The sequence below is a fragment of the Amphiprion ocellaris genome, chromosome 13 (genome assembly GCF_022539595.1).
Source record: "Amphiprion ocellaris isolate individual 3 ecotype Okinawa chromosome 13, ASM2253959v1, whole genome shotgun sequence".
NCBI lineage: Eukaryota > Metazoa > Chordata > Actinopteri > Pomacentridae > Amphiprion > Amphiprion ocellaris.
The window spans coordinates 12,679,450-12,702,168 of record NC_072778.1 but is presented as its reverse complement, the minus strand read 5'-3'; the positions used below and the strand labels follow the sequence as shown (position 1 = coordinate 12,702,168).

At 38.7% G+C, this 22,719-nt stretch overlaps 1 protein-coding gene across 6 annotated transcripts in view; it reads right to left on the bottom strand.

The window, feature by feature from the left end:
• Window positions 1-22,719, bottom strand: part of diaph2 (diaphanous-related formin 2) — a 373,465-nt gene that overhangs the window by 338,898 nt on the left and 11,848 nt on the right. For 4 of the 6 annotated variants that reach the window (XM_055016416.1, XM_055016421.1, XM_055016420.1 and 1 more), the window contains exons 3-6: window positions 20,465-20,497; window positions 18,988-19,164; window positions 12,763-12,867; window positions 8,079-8,099 (exon numbers count right to left, since the gene is read on the bottom strand). In XM_055016416.1, coding sequence (XP_054872391.1) covers window positions 8,079-8,099; window positions 12,763-12,867; window positions 18,988-19,164; window positions 20,465-20,497 — 336 coding nt within the window. The remainder of the gene's footprint in view (window positions 1-8,078; window positions 8,100-12,762; window positions 12,868-18,987; window positions 19,165-20,464; window positions 20,498-22,719) is intronic. The other 2 variants (XM_055016418.1, XM_055016419.1) reach the window with 2 other exon arrangements.

Genomic DNA, 22,719 nt, shown 5'->3' with positions numbered 1-22,719 from the left:
ATTCATTTATTCTTCCATTGATTTACTCATTAGGGAGGAAAGGCCAGCCAACAAGCCAAATGCTGCCGGTAAAAAGCTAAAAAGTGATACAGCTTGAAGGCTGCCATTTAAAAAATATGGCCCACTCTCCTGAGCACCCTTAGAAAAGAAACTGCAAGCCAGACAGTAACACAGCAAGTGATCTGACCTTGATCATGTCACCAATCATTACAGCAGAAAGCTGTCTGGGGAATCAGGGGGAACCTGGCTGTTGATGAGGCGATTATGTGGCTTTACTCTTGTGTGTCCAAGTATGACAGCGCTATGAAAGCACTGCAGCTGATATTCAGAGACTATACCTTGTTAGCACTCTGTTGTGCTGAGTGGACTAGTTGGCTGAGCAGTAAGGTGCTCCCACAGGGCCTGGTGGGCTTACTGCAAGAGTAGGGGGGGATTACAAACAGGCCATCAATGTGACTCTTTCCAAAACCAACATCTACAACAACTTTAGTCTCCACTTAGGTTGACCGTGGGTCCCTGTCAACAGCTGCATCTTTGTCCTTCCTGTCCTTAAAGCACACCGCTACAAAACAGGGATATTACAGATCAGCAGGGTCTGTGCCCTGCATACGCTGGAATGCAAGTCAGTGTGAAGTCTACATTTGAAATGACTAGAAATGCACAAAACAAGAGAGCTTGGCAAGGTTATGAACAGAAGTGCATTATCACATCACCCAATGCAATCATTCTCCATGCAAATCTTGACACACTCAGACAGAGCCCACATTTTCACAGAGATCATATCTAGAAAAAGAAGCCGACTCCATCAACCAAAGCAAATAGCTTACTAAATATACACAGATGTAGAGGATATCGAAAAGCTAAAGAAGCAAATAAAGAAATCGGGAGTGACTGGAGGAGCAAGCAACCATAAAACATGGGGATACACAGAATTTCACAGCTGTGTGAACAGTTAAAGCAGATGCGATGGGATGTGATGGGGGATGCATACAGAGAGGCGGGTTGTAAAAATATGCTATAAAGTTTATGGAGCCTAATGCGGCCCTGCAGGAGCCTCCTGCCGAGCTGAGCAAGCCGACAGTGCTGTTGAGTGTGTGACAGAGCTGTGGGGGAGAGATGTACAACTGAGAACATAGCCAGTATTCACAAGCTCCATCACTGGTGTGGGGATGTGCATACAGTACATAAAATTCCTAGATATGCAATCAACAGAACTAAGAATCCTATTTTTTTTCCTCCATGCCCCTTTCTAAAATAGTCAGCGTCTATCTCTACTGCGCAACATCTAAATCCAAGCTGTAATATCCAAGTCTACTGGAACTGCATGGAGGAAAACAGTGCTACTTGCCACAGACACACATTGATGTGCACACAAACACAGAGACTATAAAGCACTGCCATAGCCACTGTTCAATCCAATATCAGCATACTGTGACCACTTCAGTCTTTCATGTTCTTTTCAAAATAACGAGATCCCGCTCTCCTCTTCTGATTGAAGAGGAATGATTGTTTTTGCCTTTGAAAAGACATATGTTGTATAGAGAGGAGATGTGTGAGAGGAAAGGATAGAAGTCAGCGAGAAAAGAAAGAACAACCCTGAAAAATCAAAAATAAATAAAAACAAGACAAATGCTGATGTAAAGGTAACCTCTTTTTCTCATCTCCAGTGGGTGCTGTTGTTGACTTAATCTTTCTCACACAGCCCACCCTATCGGTAAACCCTTATTTCTTCCACAGCCAACCAAGGTCAATCCGTCATGACTGCCTGAACACAAGCCATTCAACTAAAAAGCAAAATAAATGACAAGTCATATGAGGACTGTTAAATTTAACCTTATATGACAACTGCAACACAAGCTGTTGTGTGACTTTTCAATATTAGTTCAGACCGGGCTCAGGATTGCTTTGCAGTTGTGAGCTGCAATTTAGATTGAGATGGAGGGCCACTACACTAACGTCAGTTAAAAAGGTGACTATGCAAGGGAGGAACATAATATTGAACTTCAAAAGAAAGCAGTCGTCTCACTATTAAGGAAAGCTGGTTTGCCCAAAATCAGCATCAAAAAAGAGCTGGTGCACACAAGAAAACTGGACAGTGGGAAATGGCATAGTAGAACAAGGAGCACAGGTCTTGTGAATGGATGGAAAATTATTTGCATGGTAAAGGAAGAGCCCTTTAGAAAATGCACAGCAAGTAGAGAAAGCTCTCCATGATGTAAATGTCTCTGTATCAAAAGGATTGAAAGGGGAATGTTTCAAGGAAAGAAACACTCACAACCCACCTCATTTGTCAAAGATCTGGCACTTCTGTTATGACTCATAATATATGGCTGCTAGTGAAACTGGCCCATTGGAGTTTATTGATGATTTCCCTACAAAAATACAACTGCTTATGTGCTCTCAGATTCAGACAAATGCATTCAAACTTACCGGAGGACATTTCCTCATGCAGCAGTGGAGCAAACCTAAACACACAGCCAGAGTAATTACACAGCTTTTCAGGTACAGAGGTGGAATACGCTCAAATTGGCCAAGTCAATCTCATCTCACTTCCTGAAGACAAAAGACAAAGAGACCGACGACAAAGCAAGAGCTGAGGGTGTCTGCAGTGAAGGCCAAGGACAGCTTAAACACAGCTTCTGCTGATGCCTAAATAACCCTTGATCACACTTTGGTTATGGTATAGTTGTGTGTTTTAGGAGTTTAGGAGTGGGAAAGACACAGAAACAAGCAGTCCAGTAAAATGCAGCTTAATATGTGGAGTAAAATTATTGAAATTTAAGTTTTCCCATAAAATGGGATGGAATTCAGATGTAGGCCCTTTTCCCTTCGCTGCAGCAGTGTGACACTGAGCTCGCTAGTTGACATTTCCTTGATTATGTAGATGTGAATTCCCTTTGCTTTTCAAAATCGCTTAAAGACCCGCCTCTGTTTTTTACCTGGTTAACACATCCATATGGTGTTTTTTTTTAAATGCTGGAGACACATCATGAGGGAAATAAGAAGTTAATGACGTGACTGAGCATTTCTTCCTTGAAGCTGCAGCGTACCAGTGACAGTTCAAACACCTGGATTCAGATCGTACGTAACAAATTCAAAGTACCAATTCTGTCATCCCGCAGTTTGGAGCTTTGTGTACCATTATTCTTCAGAACCAGCTTCCTGCTTGGACATGTATGGCTGAATTCCTCCAGTATTACAATTTGTCATTGTGTAGTGCAGAGTAGGTTTCAGCGTTTGAGCAAAGATGTAGGTGAGCTGGTGTGCTCAAGCTGCAGTGAGTGAAGAGGGGTGGACTTTGGGATTTCTACATTCTGCACTGTAGAGTTACGACTAAAGCCATTTTAAGACAGGAACTCAATATTTTATTGAAAAAAAACTTCTAATTATGTAACTTATACACAGAGATGAAGTTTTAGAGGCTTAATCAATGAGCAGAGAGGGACCTTTAAATTGTCATAGTTAAATCATGCATATTTCGTATTTGATTGATCAAATATAGAAGTAATTCAAGTCATGCTTGTTCCTTTGTTTAGATATAAAGCTGGTAATAAAACTGGCATACATTTTTCATTCACAGTATTTATCTTCTCATAGAAATCAGTTTATACCTCTATCAGTCCTCAATATTTTACATTTTTGATTCTCTCTAGACATCTGTGATATGACTGGTGATACAGAGGGTTCCTCTATATGTAAAGAAATTCAATTTCAAAGGAAGCAACATTATAGGTGACCCAAGGATAAACTTGCCATCCACTCTGACTTGAGTGATAATTACAGTGAACAAAAATGGCCGTCAAGGTATGACTACTCACATTTTCTACAAACCAACAAGCAGAGGTGGCGTGCATTTTGTTTTGTTTTTTAAAAAAACTGAATTCACAAAATTGGACTTGAGTAGACAAGTAGTGTACATATCTGTCTTCCTCTGCTGGATAGTTTTTAGAAGTTCTTATTTAACTGTTGCTATTGTTGCAATGGTAAAGACGGAATCTTAAAAACAGATGTGTTATATATTGCCATATCCTAATCCCAGTGATGCAAGGTAGTAATTAACTATCTTTTTAACAAATGCACTTGCAATTTTGATATATTTTATGGCATACTGGGGAGGTTTAGACAACTACTGGCTCTGAGAAATTAAAAATGTACTTAATGCATGTTTTTGGTATTAAGTAGATTTACCATGAGCAACATGTAACTCCGTTCCTACACATGACCATGCTCTCAGACGTTCCAGTACAGGAAGCTGGAAATAGAAGTTGTCTATAATTATGACAAAAGAATCTGAGTCAATGAAAAACCATATATTATATTTCTATTAAAAATGACAGCAGACTCTCGATTCAGAGATAGCCTATTCAACAGTAGTTTGTCAAATAAATCCTTCCTCATCTTACTCCCAGACAACTTTTTATGTCAATCAGATGAACTCTAAAATATGCTTTCAGCCAATCAAAGAAACATCTTATTCAAACACCCTCTTCCAGAGCATGTTTCCTTGATCTTAAATTAAAATAGAATCTATGGTGAACACTGGCTCAGGGCATGGGAGGCACACACTATTGATTAATTTTTCATTGCCGTTCTTTTAAAGCACCAAGGACATGTGCCACATCAAATCTGCTCAACCCTCAGCACCCAGTTTAATAGCTAGCTTGAAACAAAAAGTCTTTTGAGGCATGTGGTTTTAAAAGGTAAAGAGGGGAATGAAGGAGGGAGGGTGCCTTGATTTCCTTTCAGGCTCACCATATTTCTTTTTCTTTTTTTCTTTAAAGGTCCTTCGAAAGCACTCCTGGCACAGCGAACGAGCACTTGATTGGAGTTAAAGAGGAGCCAGATGTCTGCCTCATATCCTTGCAACTCTTTTTCTGTGTCCCTTGTTTCCCATCTGGATGCTTGGCAATCCTCTATCTTAATTATTCATTTACAGATTATCCCAAAAATCCTCAACACATACCTAGGAGAAGAGGAGCACAGGTAATTCTCTTTAGATAAATACAAAAACAACAGAAATTCATATCAAGGTCAGTCACTGGGATTGTTTACTAAAAATGTAGATTGTAGTTTCTCAAAGGTGAGGAATTTTCTTGCTTCTATCTGCTTCTAAAGAGAAAATTTAGATTTTCGACTACCGGTCAGACAAAAGTTATGTGCAGAGACTGTCTACTGACTGAATGATTTGAATGGAAATTTGTCTTTTAAAGTTATTTTTTTGGCCTTTGTTCAATAGGCAGTTGAGAGGCAGACAGGAAAGCAGGGAGAAGAGTTGGGGAGAAGACATGCAGTAAAGGGCCATGAGCTGGAATCGAACCCAGGACGCCACGTACATGGGTCGCACGCTCACCCAGTTGAGCGCTCTGGGCACCGGAAATTTATCATTTCTAGCTAAGGCTTTGCCTTAGAGTTAACAATGAGAAATTTGTAAGGAAATAAATAGTAGCTCCAAAATGATTTAAAAAATAACAAAACAAAACAATTGCAATCCCACATGTTCATTGTAAGTACGTCACGACTGTGAAATACACATCTTCAATTTGAAATGTTATATAGCCACAAAGTGCGCATTTGCATATTTTAATGTAACATAATGGCCTAGGCTACAGCGTGTGACACACAAATGCTAGATTTCCTAATGTTATACCTTCATGTTATTTCAAAAATGATTATTTTTCTAATGATCATTGCTATAACTCAAATCTAAACAAATGTAAAATGTAAGTGGTCAATGTGAAACGTATAATAATTCAGCACAAAACTAAAACCCTTCTGTAAACTAGATCAGTTACAATGCAGCCAATACAACCTCCCATCTGACCTTTTCTCCCACATCTATGAGTATTTGATCAAATCTACATACCGACAGCAGTCCACGGAGATATATAGTATGTCTACACAACCACATTAAGAATCACTGCATAGTTTCCGCAGCATTTAGAGTTGCACTGTCTGTCAATGGTAGTGCACAGAGATGAGAAAGAAATCTATTTTCACAGTATTGCTACAGGAGTCATTGATGGATTTTTACAAAGTGGCTCTTGACTTGTGACATAATTCAGGTCTTTACAGAAACTGATGCTACAAACACATCATAGTGGTTCATAGGCAGCTGCGTAAGAAGAAGTGTCTGGTCCATCTGGACTGTTTAAGTCTACCTGGAAGCGCGCAGTCGCCTCGGTATATGTATTTTTTTTAATCTTGCTTAAGGAGGTTGAGAGCACATGAGACTGAGCACTGTTGTACACATACACAATGGTCGAGTGGATTAGAGCCAATTGCGTCTTCTATTCCCATCTGATTCTCTACTGGGAGGGGGGACAGTGCCAGAGAGATTTCATGCCTCAGACAGAGGAGTTAGAGTTGTGTTTTCCCTATAGACAATCCTAACCAACACTTTCCTTCCTGCACATATGAGAGCACTCTGTCCCACCGACACATGCTGACAGCGTGAAAATGGGAATCTGCCAGCTAAGCGGGGAGCTAACTGTAGCTCACGATCGGCTAACCAGGCTAAATGCTCTCTGTTTTCTCCCCCTTTTTTAATGGCGCTTTGAAGAATGACAGTTCACAAATTTCAGTATGTAACCCAAATGTATGGGCTACTGTTGTGGGGTTACAAAAGCCTGGTCAAATGATTCAGTATACTCTTGAGAAACTTACTGATAACCAGGGTCACGGGCATCTTTTGGCATGGTTTGCAGAACTTCTGAAAACTAGGTCTCCACATTCAAGATAAGCGGTCATGGTAGAAGCTGGGGTAATTTTTTTTTCATTTTCCATTTACTGAACAGAACGTGGCCATTGCTGCTGAATGAGAGCTACTTCATCCACGTCCACACAGGCCAAGCTGAAAAACCCACTCTTCCCACAGAAATAACCAATCACAAAAGAACAGTTTGACAAAGAAGGAGAAAATGCAATCGATACAAAACGTCTCTGTAAAATGCCTCAAAGAGCGAGGTTTGTCTAAGAGCATTGGCAGAGCAGAGGCCAGGTCACAGTGAGTCGCTTTACCTTGTCTGTATTTCAGTTAAGCTTTACAGTCCTCTTAATCCTTAGGAAGCCCTCAAAGGCAACCAAACACCATTCAAAGTGACAATTCAACACTTGCCAAGCCAATAAGCAACTTTTCTTTTCTAACAGCAGCTAGAAAAAAAATCTGAGAATGTTCTTTTAAAAGTCAACAGGGTGCCACTTTATGGGAGAGAATAAGCAATTGCCATATGACTGTGTGGAGAAATTATTTCCAGTACACTAACAACATAAGTTTATTAAGATTATTTGTAAACTAGTAAAAGTAAAATGGCAACAATAAAAACAAGAATAAGCATTTGTGCCTTATTTCTTTTAAACTGCGATAGAGTTGTTGACAGCAAATTAAAATATATCGCCACGAATCCTTCCGCTAAATTAACACGGTCCATTACATCTATTAAAGGTAGAAAAAAATATAGCTGCTCACTATAGTTCAGTGCTTGTGTGTGTGTGTGTGTGTGTGTGTGTGTGTGTGTGTGCAGTTTGTGTACGGACATGCACATGGTGTGTGTGTGTGTGCTTAAAGTCTATATATTTTCAGTAAGTGTTGTGTCTCACAGACAAAATGAACACCATTAAACCATTTAGATGCACCATGTGCTGATAAACAGATTAGATTGAATATTATGAGAATTTGTGTAAAAGCTATCACTCTTTGTTGGTATTACAATATTCAAATGCTAATAGGTGTTACATTGCCATTTCAAAAGAGAAACAGCAAAAATCAACAAATGGCGTCCCAAGTAATTTTCAGGCTGTATAATTTCAAAATCCCTCATTTGAAAGTGCTACAATTTACATGAAGGAGTTGTGTTGACAATTTATGGCCTTTTCAAATTAAAGCCCATTAGCAATATCACGGCTGAAAATAAAAATCCAAGCCATAAAAAGGACCTCACTTACACAGCTCCCCAACTTCCTTCCAAAACACAATAAACAGATGTGTGTACTTGTGTGCATGTGTGTGTTCAGGGGGTGAATGGAGACAGATACATAGAAGTAACAAGATTCAGAAGCCAAATAAATAATGGGCTACTTACCGCAACTTTGCTCCCAGTAATCTGCATGCAGCGATCAGCGGAGAAGGTTAATGTACAAAAAGACACAAACAGCACAATCATTAGTAGGCCAGAGAATGCTCTCCATTACACGTTGAAGCATTAGCGTAACTTGTGTGATATCACAAAAATCCTTCACACAATTATTGCACACACTATACAGCTAAAAAAAAAATCAAGACAACAGGACAACCTTTAAACTATGGTCACATGCTGAAGATAATGTCTGTGTTTGGCAGCTGTAGCTTTCCAGTTTTCACATTCTTAATAAGAGTGTTATATGAAAACATGTACATTTATGCGTTTAAAGGGAGCAACTGGAGGTGATGGATCAGCATGTTTAAACTTGCTAAATTCCAAACAAGGGGATATATTAAATGATTAACTGGGTAAAATATGACTGTCCTTGTGACTGACTGACAGACTGACTGATTGACTGACTAATATTGATTCACAGACTGACTCGCCAAAAGGAACAGCGGCTAGTGTGAGCAAAGATACTGCAGAGCGTCTCTCTGGGCTCAAATCAATCTGCTGCCATTAACATTGGGCTTCAGGTGTCAAATTTGTATGGCAGAGCTACCTTGAACCCATGCAGTCAGCACGATTCTTGGAGTTTAACCTTGTTATCTGTCAATAATGGCAGGTAGCAGAAGTGATTTTCATTACTGCAACTGTGGGGCTTGTTTCACAGTAGGAGGGTGTCTGTCTGCTGAGTAAATGTATTCTAATCGGTGGCTGAGCTCTTCTTTCGTTGCTACATGTTTCTGAAGAAATGCACTTTGATTGCGGGAAGTTACAGGACTCACATGGCTTTTTTTTTTTACCTCCTTTTCTCTACACTTCTCAAAGAAAGAAGGTAAAAATCTCTCCTCCCATTTCTTTTACTGTCATCCTCAAACTCTCAAGGTCTGTGACCATTTGATGCTTGATTTCCCCTCTCGATCTCTCCACCAAGAGTTTATGACAGCCATAAAGTCCGTTTTACACATTTCACCACCTGATCACGCAAATACGTTTTTTTAATCACACTGCACATCCACAGTTTTCTTGCTCTCAAGTGAATGCAGCATGTCCCTGTTTAAGAGTGGGGAATGTGTTATCTGAATCTTGAGACTGGACACCTTGAAATGAGTCACACTGACATAACTCAGGTCTAAGGTTTTTTTCCAAAGATGTTTAAGCCAATGACATTATATGCATATTTCTGATTGAATTTTACAGCAGCTTGACCAAAATAGCAGACATTATCTTTAGTGTGCTCAGACAATAGTCAGGGAGGAGCTTGAGGGGGAACAGCACAGTTTTGACAAGTCTGTATTTTGAATGCAACACCTCTCTCACGCTATAGTACAAATAAAAAGGGCAAGTCACTGCGTACAAGTATATGGATATTCATCTCAATACAAATATAAACATTACAGCCGTTTTCATGATGGAAAAACATTTACTAATTACATATACATTCATTGATACAATAATCAAGAGCCTGGAAGGTCTGAGCAAGTCCATGGCCCATAAAGAAAAAAAAGGCAGTGCATTCATGGTCACACCAATAAATAATATTTGAATAAAACTACATAAACACTGAACAATCCCCCTTACAAGACCCTGCCATCACACTTTTCCTGCATGAGACACAGCACGTTTAAAATTAACCAGGAAATTATTCATTGGTGGTAGTCAAAGTAAATCTGTGAGAAATGAGTAATTGTATTAGTATAAAAATGAATTTTGGCAGGTTTAATTATATTGGCACACATTTAGAGTGAGAAGAAAGAACAAGAAATGAAATGAGAAAGAAAGGCAATGTTCATGCAAAGCTGATGGTCAAGGACGTCCACAGACACACTCCTGCAAAAGCAGAGATGAATTCCATTGAAACAGAGCTCATATTCAAATGAACAGGGTCAACGTAGAATTCTCCCGTGAAATGACATTTTGTTGGGGGTAATTTGCTAGACTCCTGCTGAGGCACCCTGGTAGAGTATGGGAGTGTTCTCAATCTTGCCTGGCGGCAAACTAGTAGAGAGGTGGCAATTCATAAGGGAGAGGAAAGGGGGTTGCAAGCTTTGAATTTCCTTTGAAAGACATATTTTACAAGAGTAAACAAAGTAATAATCAGTCTTTTCCCATATTAGCTATCCTCTCAACACAGAATGCTATTAAAAATGCCATAGCTACTGTTGTATGGCAACATGCATGGATGTAAATACACATACAGGAAAGTTGTAACTTGTGAAGGAAACCTAAAGCACCTCAAGCTATTGAATTCAAGAAATATTGCTTTTTGTGAAACTCCCATGAACATGTTCAATTGAACAGGTCTGCAGAGACAGACAAGAAAAAGGCCACACTTTCCTAGAGGATATTTCTTGTTGAGTCAATATTTACTGATTTAGTCTTCCAAGCATTTGCATCTGCATACTCTGCACTGGCAGTAGGCTAAGAAAGAAAGAGGGTTATCCACATATAAATACACAAATTTGAGGATGATTATGGGAGCTGGAGACATTCCTAAATGTCCCACTTGTTTTCAATGGCTGCAATAAAGGACAAGTGTCAAAGAGTAGATTTGTCTAAATGTAATAAGTCAGAAAAGTCACTATTTTATCAAACGTAGTATTGGAACTTATTAAACACATCTAGACTCACACACACACATAAAACAGGGAAATCAAACAGATATGTGTGAAGCTACTCTGCAGCACCGAAACTGCAACCTCACAATGCAGCATACCACTCTCGTAGAAAAAGATTGAGTCACATTGGCAGTGAAGGCGCTACAGGAAGACAGAGAAACCCAAACATGTCCACAATGCATCACACTCAGTCACCATTTACATTTTCCATATTACAAATATCCATCTAGTCCTCAATGCATGCTCATCAACGCCCACAAGCAATACCAGCCCTCCATTTTTAACACACACAGGCCTCATACATGCAAACATATAAACTGAGCAAAAATTGGAGTGACTTTCAGAAACAAAACAGTTACTTAAGAGGTCAAAACAATCATAAATCTTGCCTTACAAAGACTGAATTAGTTTTCTACATTTTTAAACAAATCATACCACTGAAGTGTTTGCTGACAAACTCTTGTGAAATAATTGCAGGCTAAATATACTGTAATAATAAGTGACCCAATATATATCACACACTGTCCAATATATTTTAGAGCATAGACAGTTTGTACAATTCAGACAAGCTACATACTGCTATGCTTGAGCTTCATTGTACCTCAGATTTCTATAAATACATTTTAACTCTTTTCATCTGTTAGGACTTACAAGGAAGGAAGGACATGAATTTGGTTTTAAGACAGTATTAAGTTTATTTTATTAAATACAAAGGAAAATATCTGTTATTTCCAAAATATTGAAAATGGTTCATTAAGGCTCTAGAATCAACTTATACCATTTAGGCAGTTTGTTTCATATTTTACAAGTAAAATATATTTTGACACTTAAAAAACTAATTATAATACATAATTTATTGTTGTAGCAATCCCAAATACGCTCTTAGATAGTAAAATAAAGTGTTGTTCCATGTATAGTGTCTCTTATTGCAAAGGGGACTTGGTAGCTATGGTATGCACTGATACATCATCACTCAGATTCAACCATCCTTCTCCTTGAGTTCTATTAAATGTGATAGCAGGGTGCTGACAGACGTCACATTTTGTCCTCTGTCCTTTGACTACACGGATTACGTTATTCTATTGAATAAAATATCAGTTCTCACAAAGCATAATGGGCCCTGTGAGGAATTCAATCATCTCGGATAATCATCATTATCAATAATGCCAGTTAATTACCATAACAATGAGGAAAGTAATAAATGATGATGTCAAGGGAGAGCTACCAGGTTCAGGAAACAATGAGGATAGACACCACTTTTTTTTTTCTTCTGAAGTGCTATGAATTTCACCTCACAAAGTGAAGAAAAACTTCAAAAAAGGATACATGAATGCATCATACATTGATGAATTTCCACAAACACTGGTTTTATTGCCGAGTCCCATTAAGAATCAACTCTCGGCTAAATTATGAGAATGTAGAACAGGCAACATAATTTGAATTTGTATTATTACTAATTTCAGTACAAAACAACCGGAAAAAGTCCTGCAAAGTTGCTCTGCTAAACATTCAAAGCAAACAAAGCTATAGGATGAATACAGGATTGTCACTGGCCAAAAATCATTCATGTTCTTTCACACTTGAGCTGAACCAAGAGGTTGACTGCATCTATTCTTGAAAACCAAATAGTGAGGCAAGACACCGCCACCACTGGGCATAATTCACATGCAAGTACACAACTGGACAACCGGCAATTTTCATGCAAGCAAATGATTGGACAAGCACTGACCATCCACCTAGCATTGAGTGAGTGAGTGACTACAATTTTAATCCAGTAGATTTGGCGGGGTAAACAAATGAAGAAAACAAATCAAATCTGCAATCAAAGATGTGGTTCTCAGGCATGAAGAGTGGAGAAAGGCAACAGAAGAAAGAGTGCGCAAGAACGGATGACAAAGCAAGCCATTAAGTAGAGCATCAGGTTACGCTCCGCAGAGTCATGTGGAGTGTCATGATATTTCAGCAATTGTACAGTACAATACCGTATATAAAGATAAAATAACTCGTTTTATTCTCTCACTTACAGATTTGGCAGTAGCTGAGATGTACTGGACCACCATCTCACGCTTGGTGCTCAAGTCCTTCCCACGCAGAGGGGCTTTGCGTTCTTCATTCAAGTTCATGTCCTCCTAAATACACAGACAGCAAAATGTAATGTTAGGAAATAGTCAAGACGGAGTACTAACCAAAATGAGGCAAACACTTTTAAATAGAGTGTTTAGTAATTGTATGAAAATACTCAAAATCTGAGTTAAAACCAAGTTTGGGTTACAAAATGAATCATTTATTTTCACAACATGCAAACAGAATGTGAGACAAAAGGCACTGTGTGAAACAGAAGTCAATCCCAAATATACACATAGCACATATCTAATTTTAGTGACCAAACAGTGGTACACTTAAACCTAACCAGGAATATCAAAATAAGTGCATTTCAAAACCTCAAACTTTGAACTAGGTTATTTACAGTACGACAGTTTCATGAATAAGAAGAAACATTTTAGACCGACCAATAATTGTTGTTCCATTTCCACTAGAACCCTTTTATATCAGATCCTGTCCTTCTATGGCTGAATAAATGTATTTTCTATCTCTGTTTCTTTAAGTCACAGTGTACAGCAGCAGAAAATAAAGGCAGTCATAATTAGTCCTTGAAACGAAAGTAGCGAGGCTGCAGCAATAAAAACTGTACACCCCAACTCCGAACAGGAGAACAAAATCAAACAACACTGTGTCTATTGAGGCCATGCAATCACATCAGATAGGCTGGATAGGCAGTATCTGAGTGTTATTGGGAGTATTATCTTCATGCTACTTTAATTCTGCATCACAAAAGAGGTCTTTCATGTGAGAGACATCAGGGCATAGAGCGAAGGCCGGACAGACCACTAAAAGCTAGGGAATGACATGATGATTAGAATGGAGGGGGATGTTTATCAGAAGCACTCTCTCACAAAGAGATGGCTAGAATGAACAGAATGAAAAAACATTCTCCTCAGGGTTTTAGGATAGTGAACCTAAAGTTGTGGAGGCATGCTGCCCTCTGCTGGGAAGCAAAGAAAACCCTGTGTCTTTTGGTATGGTTGATCTGATTTGGCAGCAGTCCACCTCCATCCAGTTCAGAGTAAAATTCACATAATAAATTAAGTATATCGCTTCTAAATAAGAACACTGTATCGTACAGAGGTTTAAATATCTAACCACAAGTAATCTGATTCAAACGGTTTAGCTTCATTTGTCAGTGAAGCATGGGCAGGAATCCCATCCAGGGGCACTGTGACCTAAATTCCTTCAACTACATTTCCTCTAGTAAATACCCTCTGAGCTAGAAGAAAAAACATTAACATCTTTTGTAAAATAGGCAAGGGGAAAAAATGCAGCTGAAACTTTTACAACTGGCAGATTTTTTCACCCAAGGAAACCAGCAGGTTTTTTTAATTAATCTTTGAACCCTACTAATTTATCTGCTTAATTGGTATTCAATAAAGGAGGCAAAAAGTGGCAGGGTGAATACATTGTAGGAGGGGTAGCGGGAGTGGGCCTGCGGGATGCTTGTCGGGGGGCAAACTCAAGGAATGAGCCCTCCATGTTTAGCTTCCAAAATGATTAATTCTCTTTTATTAATTATACCCTCACAGGCCACATAAAAAGAGTCTCAAGATATCACAACTATGTTGCTGGTATAACTGAAATGAGGAGATTGGAGCTGTTATCAGTGACAGTGGCGTTACAAAGAAATCTTTACAAGAGCTTGCTGTCTCTTGGTGGTCTGCTAAGAATTTCCTAATAGCAATCAGTCTGCATTTGCTGTCCTCATGCCAAAAACAATCTCATTCTGCAACACTCGGCAAATCAAACATCGGTATTCTTGTTCATTCCTGCAGAGACAGACTCCGTTGTATTTGTACGGTATATACAGTGCAGTCCAGAATTCACAGGACAGTGGCATATTGATTTTACTCTTTTGGTTCACTATTCTAGCAGACTAGACCTTAAATGGGGAAAAATGGCTGAGGTTTATGAGCTAAATTCTGGCTTTAAGGATGAGCTTGTTCACATCCCTATTGGTAAGCAGACTCATGGCCCTTTATAAACTACATCCATCTCAAGTTTTGAGGTAACACAGCAGAATGTTCATCCTAAATAAAATAACCAATGACATTTTAACAGTGTAATGCTCTTGACTGGCCAGTCACCTTAATCCAACTGAGCAGGTGTTTGACTCACTAAAGACCAGTCCCCAAACAAGTAATAAGTGAAGATGGCTGCACTGCAGGTCTGGCAGCACCTCACCAGGGAAAATAGCAAGCATCTGCTGAAGTCTGTGGATTGTACATTTCAGGCAGTCGTTAACTGCAACACATTTGCAGCCAATTATTACAATTTTTAAATTCTTACATATTTTCATAATGAAGCTTTTGATTTGACCTATAAGCTGTATTCAGCTATGTATTAAAAAATGGTACAATTTCTGCACAGTTCATCTGGTGTGCATGCAAGCATCTTTAAACTAGGGTGAGAACTTTCAATTAGTGACTGTTACATTTCATATCAAATGTTCTTTTGTATACATTTGATATAAATGTACCAGTATATATATATATATATATATATATATATATATATATATATATATATATATATATATATATATATATATATATATATATATATATATATATATATATATATATATTCCACTGTCCTGATAAGTATCTAACATCTAAATTATATGCACAACGCAAAGCACTATGAGCTTCAAATGATCAAATGAAGGACAACAACAATTCATGGGTACCATCAAATGAATCTGAGGCTGAAAGAGGGTACTCTACAGGGGAAAATGGATCTAAGAAAAGTAGAAGAAGTAAAAAAGAAAAAAAAAATGTTTTGCTTCTGCTGTGACAAATCAATTATTTTGTCCACTACCCTCAAGTCTGATCCATGAGTGTGTAAGGGCACATGCAGTAATTCTCCTGTGGGCTGGTTTTAATGTCCTGGTGCAGAGTGGAACTGCTGAGGGATCACATAGGAGCTTAATACTAGGAGTGTTCATCCTGACAATGGCACACAGAGAGGCACATAAAACCTCAAACTAGCCACAGCAGCACTGCAATGTGACATTCTTCTTTCACCGGTCCTCTGTCTCTGCAAGCACCTTGATACCACTCCCCATTCTCTTGAAAAACTGGTGCAGAAATCAAATTAGTTCAATCAATCCAAGGCAAGGATGGCATGCTCTTGTAAGTTTTCATGCTGCCAGACAAGTAACAGCATCATCCAGGTGATAATTCCATAACTGCTAATGGCCACATAAACACGGGGGACTTAAAGTGTCAATATGCAACAACCACTGAGACAAGTTCACACCTTCAGGATCACAAATCGAACTCCACTACACACCACTTCTCTGCTGTTTTGTGATGATCATTTGTACAGACAGCTTATAATGAAAAGGGACTCTGATAAGTCTAGGTTTAGCATAATGCTTTCACAGCTTACTGAAGGCTAAAGAAATTAGTTTACATGTCATTTTTTGTGCTACTCTGTTCTTAGGTTGAACCTCTCAGATTGGAGTTTGCATCTGCAATACAGCTGCCTCCTTAGTGAGATGCAAATACTGGACATTTCATCAGCGGATTTACTGCTGTGCATTTTGATGAGTCCCTGAACTCCGGCTGTGCACATCTTTGGAAATTCTGTGACAAAACACATAGAGTAAAAGACATAAACTACACCCTTCTCAAGGCAGTGCTGAAAGCAAAAGGTTTTTTCATGCATTTTAACTTTCCCCATGTGCCTATGAATATACTCCTGCTCTCAATGTTAGCTTAAAAAATTCTAGAAAGAGTTCATTTGGTTTTCCTTGCCAATGTTTGAGTGCTTCTTCCTATATTTTACCAGATCCCTTTGATGACCTTTCAGTAATAGGCTATGTGCTATTTACACTTTGAGATACACACACAGCGCAATGTGCTAACCACTTTCCTGAGAAAAAATATTTTTACTTTCTCCTAGTCATTAATGCACAGTAGGTGGTCTCACTAATATGGCATGGGTCAGCCCTACATTTGAGGCCAGCAAGACATCTAAGGCTGCAACATGTAGCACCATAATAACAATCAATAACTGAATGGCTGTAAAGACAAAGACAGCAACTAAAATGTATGTGTGTATGACATGAAAAGAAATGATGAGAAAAGACAGATGCTGGAGAGAAGCTACAAGCATCAAAAGAAACTACCCACCACGTTTATTTCTGTATTTGCTGCATCAAAGCAGAAAAGTTTACAGTCCATGAACGTAAATAGAGATGGCTCTAAAAGTACATAAGTAAATAATCCTTTTCTTTTTGATTTCATTACTGTAATTATACTTCCCAACCCAAAGTGTCAAGGCCTGCCAAATGTCAGACTAGCAAACATGTCTTCTGTGTCGTCTGTCACTGAGCAAATTGAAGCCTGGGTTTAATGTCACGCTGCTGTGAGCACAAACATAGTAATTGAGAGGTGAACTGAGTGACAGGGATGAGCACCCAGGCAAGAAAACACTGAGCAGTAGCCTGATGAAAACCAGGAGCACTGGTCGCATTTCTGTGGCCCTGGCAATAAAGACCATTGTATGAGAAAAAAGGAAAGCCAGGCACCGTACCACACACACACACACACTCAGAGACATTATCCACAATAGTACACACAACCTATGCAATGAAGCCAGAGTAATTCAGCTCCCCACTTCAAAGAGATGGGCTGAAAGCTTTTTGTTAGATTTCAATCCTGCAGTACATAAGGCCAAAAATGCATTTCAATGGAGAAAATCACAAGTGTGACAGTGCTTTGACCCCACAGATGAGTGCAAAGTGAATTTCAAAGTTTGGTGGGCTTCTGACAGCGGCCTAGGGAATACGTAGGTGGAGCCGGGCTTCACAGAAGCTTAACATCTGAACGTAAAATGGATTTATCTTTACTACAGATGGCGTAAATAAAGCTTCGGTGATTTTCCATATTTTTGTAATTGGCCACAAATCCCATCAAAAGACAAAAAACAACAGTGAACTTAACATAAGAATTGGCTATGTGTCCAAAGCCTTATTAAGTTTATGCATTTGTGCCACAGAGCTTCACTGTTGTCCAAAAACACACCACAGAGCCACACTGTTTATTGACATTCTTCCTCACTGTGAAAAATATGGGCACTATAGTTCCTCCACCAAGACAGAGGTTTGTTTTCAGTGCTGTTTGTCTTTGTTTGTTTATCTACCAGCAAGATTACACCAACATTAGTTAGGTGAATTTCATGAAAACAGGTGGAGAGATGGAGCTTGACCAAAGGATGAACCCATTAAAAATTGGAGCAGATCCACATTATTTTTTTAAACTTAGAGACCGGGCATGTGCCTTAGTGGAGAACTAAGCACTTTGAGCATTCTTCTAGTTTATTTCGGAATGGCTTCGCAGTCTGAGATTGGTGATCACGTTCATAAGCTTCGGAGAGTCATTCCTGTAAGGTAGGGATCAGACGGTCACACCAGTTCTGTTCACTCTGCTTCACTTACTTGTTGGGCTACTTTTCACGATCTGTTGACTTTGGACTAAAATTCCTGTGGAAATTCATAATTTAAGGGACAGAGTCTGATCAATAGAACAACCCTGAATGCATGTTCTACACATGAAATTGTCTGATATGATGGATTGGTTTGAGCCGCAGTATTGAGAAGCAGAAATACAACAGAGACTTGCAAACAGTTAAGGGCTAAGGGCAGCAGCTGACACTAATGTTACCCTGTCAACAGATAGCAGGGCTCTGAGCAGATTATCAATTCTGCAGTCAATCTGACATTTTGAAAACGGTACTGCTGGAGCTGTAAGATTGGAGCAACAAGGATGAAGTTTCATGTGTTAAACTCACCAGGCCAACTTATCAACACAATCAAGGACCAAAGTGTTGGACACCTTGTTCAGGATGGCTAAAACAAACTGACAGCATAATACAAGATCCAAAAGGACAAAGTGGATAATCATGTGATCCTGACCCAACTGGGTACAGCGAACTTCATTTTCCAATGCTAAAGCAAAGGAAAAACAGCAACTGTCTTTACTAGGCATGCGCAGTATTCTCTGCCTTAAAGGAACTACTCTCCAGGGATGGTGACAGTTATCAGTGTTATTAGTCTGCAGGGTACAACTGTTGTAGAGTGCTACAGGTGACCCTATGCAAGGGAAACGTCGCACGAAAAACACAAGGCTTACCATCATCTTCTCAAAGAGGTCAATAATTTCCTTCTCGGAGAGATTCATGGATCGGTCATCAAAAAGGGGCTGAGGAACAGGCAGTTCAGTCTGGGTAGAGAGGGGATCTGTTGGGTGCTGTATAAGGGGCTTCTCCTTCTTCATCCCTGTTTTCCTGAAACTGGTGATACGATCACGCTGCAAGAAAACACAGTGTTTGACATATTTAAATATCGCACTGCTAACGATCCTGTTTAGACTATGGTCAAGTATATGGATCACTGAAAGAAAGACAGATCTTTTTTATATATACACTGATTGATTTAAGCTGCTAGTAACTTGAACTTTAAGTTGTCACACTTCATAGAGTAGTTCTGTGTCTTGCAAGTGTCTTAAAGATACAGTTCACCACATATTACAGTAAAGATACTCTGATGTTAAGGGCAGGTCAAAATGTCTTGCTGCAAACAAAAGAAAGTGAGGCTAGCATCACAAATACAAAAATGCTGGAGAGAACACATTTATTTCTCTTAGTATACTACATGAAACTAATCCGGACTTTACTTACCATTAAAGTCATGGGATTACCTGGTTTGTGCTCACGTTCTTCAAATAATTTTCACATACAGTACCTACTTAAGCTTGCTGTGTAAGTAACAAGTTTCCTTGTTATATTCATCACTTGGCACTGTTGTGATGAATTCTGTACAGTGAAGTTCAGTGTGAAATTAGAAAAAGTACAAGAACCGCATGCAACCAGACACTGTTAGTTGAATTTAGTAAAATGGAAGGGAGAAGACGTGCTGGATGAATGAGCATATTATGTATAAATGAAATGGAAAGACAAACATATATGACATACATGGTGTCACTACTGTCAGTAATGTGAAATATTACTGTATGGATCAAACATACTGTTTGTTACACAGATTTCAGCAAGCTGCAAAGACATGCTGACTGGTTATACAAAAAATAATGCAACGCTATCTCAGCTTTTAAGTGTCAAAGTGAGGCTATTTGTTAACGAAGAGTATTAAAAAAGCCCAAGGCAAAAACATCTAATCAAAAAAACTACTGATAATCACACACTAAATGATCTATGAGCTGCTTACAAAAGTCTAAATGCTATGGGCTAAGTTTTGTTCATAATGAAAAATTTAGGCCAACAGACCTTGTTGGTGCTAACTAACAGCACCATGAAAAATCATCTTTTATTTACACAGCATTATAGCGTGGTACCAAAAACCAGTAAGTGAGACAGATTAAAGTACATTCTTTTTTTGTTACTCCGCAGTAATATAATTTCACACTGTACTGTAAAACTAAATGTATCCCATCTTTATGTTTCATGTTTAATTAAAATATCAATTTAAATAATTTGTTGTTGTCATATTTGATCCATCCACATATTTCAGTTAAAAGTCTCGTGCAGTCAGGACAAAACATGAGATGACGCAAAGTAAAACTAGTCACACCAAAATTAAACCAAGCACCTTACCATATCATCAGCCAAAGTTTTTATGTGTATGTTCTGTTGGAGGGAGGGCACAGTGTGAAAAACAAGATCCAACAGAAAATGACAATACCGGAAAAAGCACAGTATACGTCCCATCTGAAGTGTTGTCACATGTACAGTGTCCTCTGGATACTTTCTCGTTTTCCTAATTGAAACCAAAATAAGTTTCCAATAACTCTTGTATACATTAGAGAAGACATAATGCATATGTGCTTGATGCCTTCAAACCACAGCTAGAATTAGCTTATTCTCATGATCATTTTTTTTTTTTTTTTTTTTTTTTGTTTAAATCTCCAGTGATGGTACGAGTAAATCCAGGATGTTGTACATGTGTAGGATGTGACAATACTGATAACAATGATCCCAAATAATAGGTTAAATGTAAACGTGTGTATGTGTTCAAGGTTGAGCATCACCAAGACACATACATTAAACACACATAGCAAAGAAATACATAAAATGAGACCTATCATAAAGCACTTATAATCCCACAACCACACCAGTTCATAATGTCCACTGAAAACATGCAAGTTAGTGCTGCTGGTTGGTTTTGTATATTTCAAAAACACATGTTGTCAAGGCATTGTGTTATAGACCAGCACAGTTAAAAACCATTGCTTCTACCTGCTCAGGGACTGCATATGGAAATTAGCTAGCAGGTAAATCCGGTACAATACATCTCCTTTCCTATGAGATTAATGTTAGTGTGCATGGTCCCTGACAAATAAATTATTAAACTAAATTAAGTATTTTCTTATTGCTATAACACGTGTTCTAAAGAGCATCTTTTGTAGTGACAGTGGGCCGTAAAATTAAAACCACAATTTCTCCTAACACAGAGGTTTATCTTCGTCTCAGACACAATAAGGCAGGCTACAGCCAAAGGCTTGTGGCTCGGCAAGGGACAGCCATTTGAAACACACCTCAAATGGGAAGCAGTAGCAACACTGCCATATGCTGTGGTGCTAGGCTGTAAAGTACTAATGAGTAGGGAGATGTGGGGTAGTGATGGCCATAAAGCCTGCCTCCAGCCGCGGATTTCTCCACTATTCTAATCAGGAAACCACTGATGCTGGGGCGAGCAAACAGATTGGCTCTAACCTGCACCTCCCTCTGCGTATCTTCATCAGCTGTCGCTCTGGGCAACACTGAGCAGACACTCAAACTGCCATATCCATCACTAGTTTTGTCTGCAACAACTGATCAACAGTTGGGGGAAAAAAAGCTATAAACCACAGAAAACAAAACCTCAGTCTCTATGTGCAGGCTTCATGTGTTGCCCAGGTTGTTATTTGAAGACAAGATACCAAATATGGCATTTGCATCATGCATTATGCATAGAGGGTGCTGTGTGAGATGTCCAGGCAGTTGTCTTACCGTCACTCATTTCCTTTAATATAGCTGCAGCACTCCATGCAATGTCTGTGATAGTATGAATCTGACCTGAGCAACAACTTTTCCCATTTCTAACTCAGAGCAATGTGTCATTAAGCCCAGCATTCTCTAACAGTCTAAAACTGCGTGAAACAATAGCTAATTTTCAAATGGAGTGCTTAAACATTTTCTAATCAATTTAACAACAATCAAACCACTGTTTGGTTAATTGCCTTGACTTGAGGGCCTTTCCTTGCCCATTATCTTGGCAACATCGCAACATTGCAATTTAACATCTAACAATTAAGCTTGCATGTCCTCTGGGCTTCTCTCGCTTATTAAAGTAAACTTTTTCATCATAATAAATGTTTATTACCAAACACATATTTCTCTAAATAACCTAATCAAATTAGCTCTGGGTCCCTCCTTAATCAAATATGATTATGACTCCATGCAGATCTTTAAAAATGAAAACACAAAGCAATATCCCACAACTTGAGAGTCAATTTGGGGACACAAAACCATACCAGTATGCATATTTCACGCAATAACTTTTGAAATTGATATTACAAACTACAATTAATGCTAGTATTCCATTAACTCATAAAGAGACACATTCTTCCATTGCTCTTAGCTGTATAACAAAATGTCACCAAGTGGCACATGAAATAAATTTTCATCCAAGACGGACAAAAGACCAATTTTGTTTCAAACTGGCTATAATTGCAGAGCTTTTAAATAGCAACACTTGTTATACTCAACTAATTTAACTGGACCATCTGTATGATGTCATTTTAACTCACTCACTGGAACGATCACTATAAAGTCAGTGACTACGATGCCTCTCTAAAAGGAGTTTAGAA